Source organism: Hemiscyllium ocellatum, chromosome 7 (genome assembly GCF_020745735.1).
Source record: "Hemiscyllium ocellatum isolate sHemOce1 chromosome 7, sHemOce1.pat.X.cur, whole genome shotgun sequence".
NCBI lineage: Eukaryota > Metazoa > Chordata > Chondrichthyes > Orectolobiformes > Hemiscylliidae > Hemiscyllium > Hemiscyllium ocellatum.
In genome coordinates, this window is record NC_083407.1 from 48,239,737 (window position 1) to 48,252,414 (window position 12,678).

Genomic DNA, 12,678 nt, shown 5'->3' on the forward strand with positions numbered 1-12,678 from the left:
AACTCGCTTTTCTATTTGTCATTGTGTTATCAGCAAATTTAGCTACCTTCATTCAATTAACTTATAGAAGCTGAGAAGACTTGTGGCACTCGAACTGAAACTTGTGGAACACCATTAGTGACATCCTGCCAATTTGATAAAGACTCACTTGTTCCCATTCTTTGCATTCTATTATCTTCGATGTATGCCAATGTAGCTTTCCACACCTCCCATCCCCTCCATACCATGAGCTTTTTCTTCACGATAACCTTATGAAATGTCTTTTGGAAATCTAAACTTAATGCATCAACTGTTTCCCCTTTATTTTCAGCATAAGTTACTTCTTCAAAAAAACTCCAGTAATCTAGTTAAACATGATTTCATTTTGACAAAACCATGTGTGCTCTGCTTGATTACCTTTAACTCACCCACGTGCCCTATTAGAATATTTTTAATATAGCCTCTAACAATTTCCCTATGCCAGATGTTAAGCTAACTAGCCTGTAGTTTACTACTTTCTACCTCCTTCCCTCTTTGAATAAAGGGAATTACGTTAGCTATTTTCCAAATTAGAAAGAACCATTCCTATATTGAATTAGTTTGTAAAACTACAATCCATGTATCAACTATTTCAGGGGCTAATTCTTTTGAGACCTCAGAATGAAATCCATCAGACCTAAAGGCTTGTTAACATGCTGTTCCAAAAATGTGCTCAGCACTACTTCCATGGGAATTGTAATTTTCTTGGATTACTTCCTCCCTTTCAATTCCTGATGTGCTTCTATTTCTGGGATTCTACCTGTATTCTCTCTAGATGCAAAGTACCTATTCAGTTCATCTGACATCTCTTTATCTGCCAGACTCATATTCTATAGGGCCAATGCTTACCTTGATATCTCTTTTCTTTGTGAAATATCTGAAATAATTTATCTATTTTTATATTTTTGGCTAGCTTTCTCTCTTAGTGTAAAAAATGAGGTCTGCAGATGCTGGAGATCACAGCTGAAAATGTGTTGCTGGTCAAAGCACAGCAGGCCAGGCAGCATCTCAGGAAAAGCCCTTCATCAGGAATAATTCGACGTTTCGAGCAGAAGCCCTTCATCAGGAATCAAGGGCTTATGCTCGAAACGTTGAATTCCCTATTCCTGAGATAATGCCTGGCCTGCTTAGCTTTCTCTCTTACTCTAGTTTTTCCCCTCCTTATTAATCTTTTAGTAATTCCTTGCTTTCTTTTACATTCTAATTGTTTGATATGCCATCTGCTTTTGCAGAACTATATGTCATCTATTTGAGTTTGATACTACCATTAACGTTTTTTAAAAATATTAACTACAGATGGCAGGTCTATCCTTTAGAAGTTTTCTTGTTTTTTTCAAATGTACCCATTCTGCAATTTCAGGAATATCCCCTTGGATGTTTGTCACTGTATATCTGTTAACCTGTCCTTAACAGAAATTGCCAATTCATTTTCACTAGCTCTGCTTTTGTGCCCTCATAACTTCTCTAGTGTAAATTTATAATTGTACTGTCTCACTGTATGCAAAATTCAATTATAATCACAGTCATTACAATCCAGAGGTGCTTTCACTATGAAGTTATTAACTAATTGTATCATATGAGTCAAAAACAGATCAAGTTTAGCTTGCTTCCTTTTATGGCCATAGCACACTGGCCTAAGAAAATGTCCAGAAAACATTCAATGAATTTCTCCTTAAAATTTTCTTTTCCTATTTGATTTTTCCAGTCTACATCAGTGTTGAAATTCACTACAATAATTGCTTCTAACCTTTGACAAGCTCCCATTTTTCCTTCCATGACACTGTACCCTACCATGTGGTCACTGTTAGGAAGCCTGCACAAAATTCCCACAAGTGTTGGAAAATGGAACCAGATTAGGTTATGATATCTGGTTAACATGGACAAGTTGGACTGGAGGGTTTGTTTTTGTGCTTTACATCTCTGACTCTAAGTGACTCTTGGCTTTATCATTTCTTATCTCAACCCAAACTTCTTCTATCAAGCAATTTTACGAATTTAGATGATCAGTCTCTGTTGTACTAACATCATCATTAAATCACAGAACCACTCTTCCTCCCTCTCAGAGCCTCCTCTTCTTCCTAACTGTCACACAATCTAGATCATCCTGCAGCCACATCTTGTAATGTGTGCTGGCTCATACTTATTTATCTCAATTTGTGCTACTAATTCATCTATATTGTTTTGAGGTAATTTTTTTTCCTGGTGATAAGAAGTTATACAGAAATGAGTAACTGAGCCATAATTCTCATTATTTCTTTATTTTGATTAATTAACCAAAACTGCTTTTATTGAATTTCTAAAAATACTCCACAGAGATCATATAATCCTTTAAAATAGTCCCTTTTTGTATAAATACCTTTAACTTGCCTGATAAGAGTGTTCAAATGTAGACTCCCACTTGAGTCTGACGTCCTCACCAGCCCTGTTTAGTTCATAATACCGCTGGTCAATTTTTGTCAGTATCCCTGATGATTTTTTCATTTTTTTCAACAGCTATGGGATTAAAGCATTAACAACAAACATTTACTTTAAAAAATTGTTCTAATAGCACAACATATTTAAAAAAACATAATTGTGTAGTAAAGAATATTAAAGCATACACAATATAAAATCTGTAAGTTAGGTTAATGAATACGAAAAACACACAAAATAAATCAAGAGTTCTCTTCAAATATCACAGACCTGGATTGTTAACTATGTTTTTCTCTTCACACTTCTGCCAGACATGTCTAGTATTTGCAGTAATTTGTGTTTTTACTTCAAGTTTCCAGTATTTGCAGCATTGTGCTTTTGAATAAAGAGAACTCACATTAAATGCATCTCCATAGGATTCTGCACCTTGGAGTTAATGTCCGATAGCGAGTTCCTGATTCTAGAGGGATGATTAGGATTACAAATGAAGAATGCTGAGCTTGTTCACTTGAAGTGAGTGTTAGAGAATAATTAGAGTAAACTACACAGTTTGTGGATCCGGTGGTGGGCAGCTCTTAATAATGCACTTCATATACCCATAAACATCCATGAATACAAATACGTATTCATAAAACCCATAAAATGGGTTGAACAACTATGTAAAATGAGCGCATTTGTGTGCAAGGTGCTTCATGAAGAAGATGCAGGGCCACAGTGGTAATGTCACTGGAATAGCAATTCAAAGATCAGAGTTAATGTTCTGGGGACATTTTGGTGCCCTTATTTAGGAAAATATATTACTTCATTGGAAGCAATTCAGAGAAGGCTCACTAGGATGACCCCAGTGTAGAGGGGTTGTCCTTTGAGCAAAGATTAAGCAGGTTGGGCCTCTACTCAAAATCATAGAGTTGTACAGCACAGAAACAGACCTTTTGATCCAACTCATCCATGCTGACCAGATATCTTCAATGGATCTGGTCCCATTTGCCAAGATTTTGCCCATATCCCTCTAAATCCTTCCTATTCATATGCCTATCCCGACACCTTTTAAATGTTGTGATGATATCAGCCTCCATTACCTCCTCTAATTCCATACACACACTACACTCTATGCAAAAAGGATGCACCTAAACTCCCTTTTAAATCTTCCCCTCACACCTTAAACCTATGTCTTCTAGCTCTGGACTCCCCCTACCCTGGGAGAAAGATGTCGGTTATTCACCCCATCCATGTCGATGATGATTTTATAAACCTCTATTAGGTCACCCCCTCAGTCTCCGACGCTCAAATGGAAAAAAAGCCCCAAGCACTTATTGAAATTTAGAAGATTTAGAGGTGATCTCATTGAAACATATAGAACTCTTAAGGGGCTTGACAAGCTACCTACTGGGAGGATGTTTCCTCTCATGAGAGAATACAGGACCAGACTCTCAGAATTAAAGGGCATGAATATAAGACTGAGATGAGGCAGTATTTCTTCTCTTAAAGACTGAATGTCTTTGAAACTACTTGCCACAGAGAGATATGGTAGCAGAATCCTTGTGTATCTTGAAGGCAGAGATTCTTGAGAGAAGGGGATCAAGGATTATGATGAAAGAGCAGGAAATGAATATGAGGAGTGTCAGATCAGCCATGCTTCTATTGAATGGGAGAGCAGGCTGGAGGCACGAAACAGCCTTCTCCTGTTCCTATTTCATATGGTCTTATAGATCTTTAATAGCCTGATCAAAGTGATTAGCAAGCTGCTCAGTTGCATCAAAGCTACCACAAGGTCTAAACAAATTAACTAAACTGAACAAACCACCCAGCATTAACCTTAGGATAGGAAATTACATCAGCGAGCAGAGCCTTGTTGACCAAGGAGTCCTAGAAAATGGGACCAATGCTCAAATGTCAAGCAGTGACCGCCACTGAATTTCAAAAGGTATCCATGAATGAATCTCCCAATATTGACGTCCTGGGGGTAACAATTAACCATAAACTGTTTTGGACTATCCATATAAATACAGTAGCTGTAACAGTAGGTGAATAGCTAAGAATCCTGCAGCAGGCCAGTCACTTTCTGTCTCCCAGGATCCTATCCATCATCTACACCATCACATCAAGAGCGAGATGGAATAGGCTCCAGTTACCAGCGCAACTTCAATAACATTCAAGAAGTTCGATATCATTCAGGACAAAACAACTCATTTGACTGGCATCTCATCCACTGCGTACCATCAAAATGATGCACTGCAACAAATCACCAAGCACTTTCCAAACCTGTGACCTCTACCACCCAGAAGAACAAGGGCAACAGATACATGGGAACCCACCAGTTGCAAATTTCTCTTCAAGTAACACACCACACGGGGCGGCAAGATGGCTCAGTGGTTAGCACGGCTGCCTCACAGCACCAGGGTCCCAAGTTTGATTCCAGCCTCAGGCAGACTGTCTGCGTGGAGTTAGCACATTCTCCCTGGGTCTGTGTGGGTTTCCTCCGGGTGCTCCAGTTTCCTCCCACAGTCCAAAAATGTGCAGGTCAGGTGGATTGGCCATGCTAAATTGCCCATTGTGCTAGGTGCATTAGTCAGAGGGAAATGGGTCTGGGTGGGTTACTCTTCAGAGGGTTAATGTGGACTTGCTGGGCCGAAGGGCCTGTTTCCACACTGTAGGGAATCTAACTTGCCATTATCCTGCTGTTCCTTCAATACACTGGGTCAAAAACCTGAAAATCCATTCCTAACAGAACTATGGGTGTCCACGTACCTTGGGATTGCAGCACTTCAAGAAGGCACTCAACACTGTTTTCTCCGTGGTAATTAGGGATGGGCAATATATTTTGGACTGATCAGTAGCAATAGACCACAAAAAAAATGTTACCTTGCCTGGTGATATCCCTAGTAATAACTCTCCAAGCTTATTATAAGCACATTTGTATATTCATTATATTTGTATTAAATTATAAATGCTATTAATACAGAAGACAGTTGAACTGAATAATAAAAGATAAAAATTGTGTTACACATTTCTATTCACAAACTGTCATTTTCATGGTATACTATGTATGAGGGGAGATATTTGGGAATCTTTACTTGTTTTAATTTCACAAGGAAAATTTAGAGAATATGTAAAGGAAGTGACAAATGATGCAAAAAGGCTATGTTCTAAAAGTCTACCATCATGGTTTGGAATGGAGCTTGGAAGCCATAGAAAAGGCCTTCACAGAAGACTGAAACTAGAAGGACTGAAGACATCATAATGATTAGTGAACAAATTTCAGAGATATTGTGACTAATGACAGTAATCTGCAGTAGTAAAGCCAGGATCTGTGGGATTTAAAAGAATCAACAACAGTACATTCATTAGCTGTTTCCCTCTCTGCAGAAGAGCTACCAAACCTGTCAAATACTTCCAGCATTTTCTGTTCTCAATTTATATGATTTGGACTAGTTACAAGAAATGACATGGCTTTATGTTGGTGGAAGTGGCTGCTTTATTATCCACTGGATCAGAAGTATATTGGACAGGCTAAATAGATGAAAGGGACTTTGTGCATATGCTGTTTCCATATGTTTGAAATTTCTGTACATAACTCTATAGTCAACTATATCATTGTCATGGCTACAACAGTACCTTTAATAATTGTTTTAATAATGGTGTTATAAAATTCAACTATTTCTCATGAGTTATTAATCCATTTCAACAGGACCCAGCCTGTAACTTCCATGGTGACAAAACATGCCAATATCAATTTGGTCATGGTTCACCAAACTATTGAAAAATGGAAATCAGCGGAAAGATAAACAACCTAAGTTCTTTCTTAGATTAGATTACATACAGTGTGGAAACAGGCCCTTCGGCCCAACAAGTCCACACTGACCCACCGAAGCGCAACCCACCCATACCCCTAACCTAACACTACGGGCAATTTAACATGGCCAATTCACCTGAAGTTCTTTAATGATAGTACTGACAAAGTGTGATAGCTGCTGAATGATAAAGAGGCAACTATAATGCCAGCTGTAACCAAATAACAAATTCAAAAATCACAATTTCATCCCAATTGACTTAAGATCAGACAGTACTGTGCTGCAAAACTTATCTGTTTTAAATACTGCAGTATGCACAACCTTTCTTTTCTCTTTTTCAGATACTATTTGTTTGTTGTTCTCCACCAAATCAGAGTTAGATTCATGGTTTTTGGCAGATCGCATCAACTTCTTTTTCATCTGTAATCCAAAAGCATTGTAGTCAATAGAATCAGAGTTATTGTGTATTAATTAAGTTATTCTTATCTGATGACATTTGCTGAAGCAATGAAACTCCATATTTTTAATATATTTTTTCAAAGCCCTTGAACTCAAAATTCAGGTAGATATACAATACAATTTATATTTAAAATTATTGTACTAGTTTGTAAGAAAAGCAACTTCAGTGGATATATTTTTGGTGCTTCTATAAAATAAACTAAAAACATTCAAATGACTTTAAAAAGTTTTAAATTGTACAGAACGACTAAGGGAAATATTAAAAATGTTAACTTATACCTTAATTTGTTGATTCCAGTTGTCTATAACAAGCTTTGTTGACTTTTCAACAGTGTTATCCACCTGATGTGCAGGTGTAAGATTGGACAGAAGAGGAAAGATCAATGTTAAAAGAACAGCAGAAATAAATTAGCTAACATACAGAAAACACATTTTATAGAATGCATAATACATACTGACTTTCTCCTTTTAGTATGTTCATCCAGCATTTGACGGATTGGTTTAATTGCTTCTTGCTGAATGGCAATGGCTAATTTCCTGTTTTGAATAACATATACAATAATTTTTAAATCTAAATATCTCCGAGCACGTGAAAAATGTATCAAGCTACAAGACTATTTTTTTCTCTAACATGGTTGTTTAAAACAATCAAATGATTCAGTCAGGTCAATATTTCCTCTGATGGGTGAATCTCAAATAAATTTAACATTGAAGTTAGGCCAGGTAGGTGAGTGAAAACATGAAGCACTTCCTCACATATAAGGATAATGAAAGTCTGAACCCTCCAACCCAAAATATTGTGGATATGGTTGACTGATATTTGTCAATCTCAGTCCTGGAACATGTATTAGGTCAGGCTATTGTGTATAGGTAGAGATTAGTCATACTGCAACAGATTAGCAGAATGAGTTCAAGGTGCAAAATGGCCTACTCGTGCTCATATTACAGCTGCAATCAGCTTCTATTGATGGAACAGAAGGAATGGTAATCTAGAGTTGCAGGAAAGTATACAAATCAGTAAAGACTGAAGTAAACATCCCACACAGGGTGGGGTGAGGCTATGGAGAAATACAACTGAGTTAATAATGTTGGAGAGATGCAATAATTGCATTGAGATACATATAGAAACTAACTTCATGGGCGTGCCTATAATCATTATGATTTAGATGATAAGAGGCTACCACCTTTATAACTTTGGTCACCATTTGTTTGCCATTTTCCATTTTTTGTTTCCCTTGCATATGATTTGGCTCATTTTAAACAATTGATTTCAAGTTGAATAAACTATACCGTTTAACTTCCCTTGGCACCATTTTCTTATGATTGTTCTCATTGTTCTTCCTCCTCTTCTGCCCGAAACGTCGATTCTTCTGCTCCTTGGATGCTGTCTGACCTGCTGCGCTTTTCCAGCAACACATTTTCAGCTAGTCCTGTTCCCATGTGTTTTTGTTGCCAGACTGTTATTAATGTCTTTAGGTAGGATGGTCAGACGAAGTACAATCCTTTTTATAATGAAAGTATGATTATCACTAAAGAGTATAGACAGCAGGAGCTACTGATGCAATATTATGCTGAAAGAATTCGATAAATATGCCCATGTAGGCACAATGAGGCATCTCCTCATTCTTAGTATTCATGCAAACACTAAGAAATCCTTGAATATTTTCATTCTCATCTTTCAGGCCTTGAGCGTGACCTGATTTGCTACTTACTTTGCTAAAGAGTACTGAGAGTTTGGTTCTATTTTTAGTTAACAGTTGCAACCTAGACACAAAATGTGCAATGAAGAGAGCACTGACAAAGATTGTGACAGGATCATCCACAAAGCAGAAGACTGATGTGGATAGATTTTGATCAGTTTTGAGAAAAAAAAATCCACTGGGCAAATGTGAATTATAGGTAAAAACAAGCACTGCAGATGCTAAAAACCAGAGTCCAGATTAGAGTGGTGCTGGAAAAGTACAGCAGGTCAGGCAGCATCCGAGGAGCAGGAGGAGGAGGAGGAAGAACCATGAGAACAATCATAAGAAAATGGTGCCAAGGAAAGTTAAAAGGTCTAGTTTATTTAACTTGAAATCAATTGTTTAAAATGAGCCAAATCTTCTGCAAGGGAAACAAAAAATGGAAAATGGCAAACAAATGGTGCTAATCTAACCTTTCAATTGTGAGACTTCAAATAGTGATTGGAGGTTACGAGATGGAAAAAAAACATGTACTTCTAAACACAGAAAGCCACCACCTACAACTACAAACGTCAAAGGATTAAATATTATACCTAACAATGTCTCTAAATTTCAAAGTTAAAAATCACACAACACCAGATTATAGTCCAATAGGTTTATTTGGAAGCACTAGCTTTCGAAGTGCTGCTCTTTCATTAGGAAGCTACGGAGCAGGACCATACAACATAGAATTTACAGCAAAAGATTACAGTATCATGCAACTGAAATGATAAATTGGTTTGTTCAACATAACATTTCAATTGCATGACACTGTAATTTTTTGCTATAAAATCTGTGTCAAATGGTCCTGCTCCACAGCTACCTGATGGTGTAGCACCTCTGAAAGGTAGTGCTTCCAAATAAACCTGCTGGACTGTAACCTGGTGTTTGTCCACCTCCGTCCAATATCAGCTCCTCCACATCTACATATTGAGTGATAGGAAATGCTGTAGGAATCATATCAATGATTCTTGATAAATGATCAGACAAGAAGCAGTTTACATAAAGAATTTTCTATTCAAATCCAGATGGAGCAGATAATGACATATCCCATGATTTTAGCACAGATCTCGAACTTTAATATTAAAGACATCTGATTCTGGAAAAAAAACCTCACCATTTCTTCAGATACTCCTCAGCCAGTTGAGTCTGGAATATGGTTTCAATGAATTATGTGCAGAGATGACCAGGGTGAGTGAACAGTGGTAGTATTCTCACCTCTGAGTCAGAAGAGCCCAACTGCAGACAGTCATTGCTCACAATCTCACATTTATTGAGTTGTGACTTGCCTTAGTGACAGATAGATTGACCTTGAGAACTCTGACCACTACAGTATCTATCAGCATTAGTGTTGCACAGACAAATAAAGTATAATATAAATACTTCAATGCTCAAGTTTACAGAATAGGGAAGAATGTGTTTCCAAGCTATGGCACTGAAATAGTGGTTCGGACTCATCCCAGGTCACCTTTAAACGCACCCGTGCAATTCTGCAGTAAACGTCATTTCTTGAGAGATGCAGTTCCACCCATCAAATATGGAGCTGCAAACAAAGGTATTTGTTAAATAACCGACAACGTGAAGTCATCAATTATATCATGAATAAGCTTGTTTCAAAACAAAACATTGTATATTGTCCAAAACTATCCTGATAAAAATATAATTGAAGCATAGCAAATAATTTTAAAATGCCATCACTGTAGTGTTGAAAATGTATAATTATTACATAAATTTCAACGAAAATTACAAGCATTTGTGCACTCAAAGATATGAGTTTCCATGGAGACTGAGAGACAATCAGTCTTTTATTTTTGATGCCAATTTTCTGCCTTCACTGTCACTTCTAATGACACTGACTCCCAGCTGGGATACAATTCCATGAATGCCAGTTACCATCTGGCCATTATTCATGTGTGAACCCTGACAGAAGTACTAACAGGCTAGTTATTCACAGAGCATCATTGACAAGTCTAATCCCTAATCCTGGCTATGCTTCATGTTCACAACTCCTTATGTTCAGCAAGATTGCTGTATGACGCTCAAAAATAGTAAAACCTTTTCCCCCTTCTTACCCAGAGGGTGTGTATGATTCAGCAATTGGAGGTAACCTCAATGAACAACTGAGAAATTTGGATGTTAATGCTTAACCTTCTGTAAATTTATATTTATTTTGTACAAATGGAGTTCTGTTCCATGACATGAAATAACACATGACCAGACACCAACCAAACCAGAAAGGCAGTGGCTAGGATATATCTATGGGAGGCTTGTTTCCAGCTTAACTATTTCAGAACCAACATTTTGTGTCTTGAAAAAACCAGCTTCAAGACATTGAAAGAAAGTTTAATAGCTCAAGATGGATTTGTCTTAATTGACACTCCTTCCACTTTCATCTACATTAGTTCAGAGAAGTATTGAAGCCAAGAATCGAGCTCAATTACCTTTTCTTTAAAAAAAAATGAACCTACAAAAGTAATGAACAATTTTGTCTTGTCCTCATCAGAATATAAATGTTCATTTTAGTAATCCGACAACTTCCGAGTGCAATGGTAAGTATTCATAAAAAAGAACTTTTGTTTTGGTGGTCGTCTCATTGTACCTGACAACCACTTGGCATTGGCTATGTTCCAGGCTGCCCAATAATGTAATGGGGCAGTAAACAGCTGTTGGGTCTCCCCTTTGAATATTTTTCAAGTAATGACCTAGATGCTTCCAAATTTCTTTTTGATGTGGTATGAATTTTCAAATCATGGCTTTCAATAAGGAATTAAAAAGATATCATTTGTAACATATAAGCTGTTTAAAAAAAACACAATCATCAGTTAGAAAATACTGTACCTACTTATGAGTCTGGAGATTTTGCCATCATTCTGATTTTTTAAAAATCATCTATGGCATGTGTACATCACAGTCTAGGCCAGCACTTATTGTCTGCCTAATTGCCTTTGGGAAGTGATGGTGTTCAGCTACCTCCATAAATGAGTGCTGCCTTGGGGTTCAGGTATATTCACAGTGCTATTAGATAGGGAGTTCTAGGATTTTGAAGGAACAAGAAGGGAAATGCAATATAGTTCCAAATTTGGAAGTGTAGAACAGCAATTTTAGTTTCTGATCATCCCAAGCTTGTAACGTGTTGTTGGGGTGGCACGGTGGCTCAGGTTAGCACTGCTGCCTGACAGTGCCAGGGTCCGAGTTTGATTCCAGCCTTGGGTGACTGTGTGTGTGTGGAGTTTGCATATTCTCCCTGTGTCAGCGTAGGTTTTATCCGAGTGTTCTGGTTTCCTCCCACAGTCCAAAGATGTCCAAGTTAGGTGTATTGACAGTGCTAAATTGCCCATAGTGATCAGGAATGTGTAGGTTAGGTGCATTAGTCAGGGGTAAATGTAGAGTAATAGGGTAGGGGAATGGGTCTGGTTGGGTTACTCTTCAGAGGAGCAATGAGGACCTGTTGGGCTGAAGGGCCTGTTTCCACACTGTGGAGATTTTATTCTATCTGCTGCCCTTCTCCTTCTCGGAGTAGAGGTATGGGCTTTGGAAGGTGTTGAAGGAATTTGCACGAGATGCTGCTTCACACCTTGTAGATGGCACAAACTGCTACCATTGTACATTGCTGGTGAAGTGAGTGAATGCTGAAGGTGTTGAATGGATGCCCTATCCTTCCTGGTGTGAAGCTTGTACTGTGTTGTGAGAGCTAACTCTCACCCAGGCAAGAGAAGAACATTCTATTACACTCTTGAATTGAACTTTGGAGATAGTGAGTGGGGGTTGGTGAGAGAGGAGGGGAATTCTGAACTTCTAACCAACTCTTGCAGCCATAATATTTATATGGCTATTTTCTGATCAATTGTAACACTCAAGACATTGACAATGGGGGATTCAGTGATGATAGTGCCAGTGAATGTCAAGAGGAGACAGTTAAATTCTGCCTTGTTTGAGACAGTGATTGTCAAAAAGGGTTGCGCTGGAAAAGCACAACAGATCAGGCAGCATCCAAGGAGCAGGAGAGTGGACATTTTGGGCATAAGCCCTTCTCCTGCACCTTGGATGCTGCCTGACCTGCTCTGCTTTTTCAGCAACACCTTTTTGACTCTGACTCTCCAGCATCCACAGTCCTCACTTTCTCTTCCTTGAGACAATGATTGCCTGGTGTGATGTTGCTTGCCACTTAATCAACACAAGGCTGGTTGTTGTCCAGGTTTTACTGCATGGACGTGGATTTTTTTTGTATGTGAGAAGCCATGAAGGATACTAAACATTGTGCAATCATCAGCGAAATC

General features: G+C 38.1%; 1 protein-coding gene across 2 annotated transcripts in view; it reads right to left on the reverse strand.

Annotated features, from left to right (window-relative positions):
- The window catches only part of nostrin (nitric oxide synthase trafficking), a 53,065-nt gene that overhangs the window by 25,743 nt on the left and 14,644 nt on the right, over positions 1-12,678 (reverse strand). Inside the window, exons 4-8 of one of the 2 annotated variants that reach the window (XM_060827170.1) lie at positions 9,882-9,944; positions 7,136-7,217; positions 6,960-7,022; positions 6,543-6,641; positions 2,386-2,511 (exon numbers count right to left, since the gene is read on the reverse strand). In XM_060827170.1, coding sequence (XP_060683153.1) covers positions 2,386-2,511; positions 6,543-6,641; positions 6,960-7,022; positions 7,136-7,217; positions 9,882-9,944 — 433 coding nt within the window. Of the gene's footprint in view, positions 1-2,385; positions 2,512-6,542; positions 6,642-6,959; positions 7,023-7,135; positions 7,218-7,970; positions 8,089-9,881; positions 9,945-12,678 lie in introns of those variants that run through there. The other variant, XM_060827171.1, reaches the window with a different exon arrangement.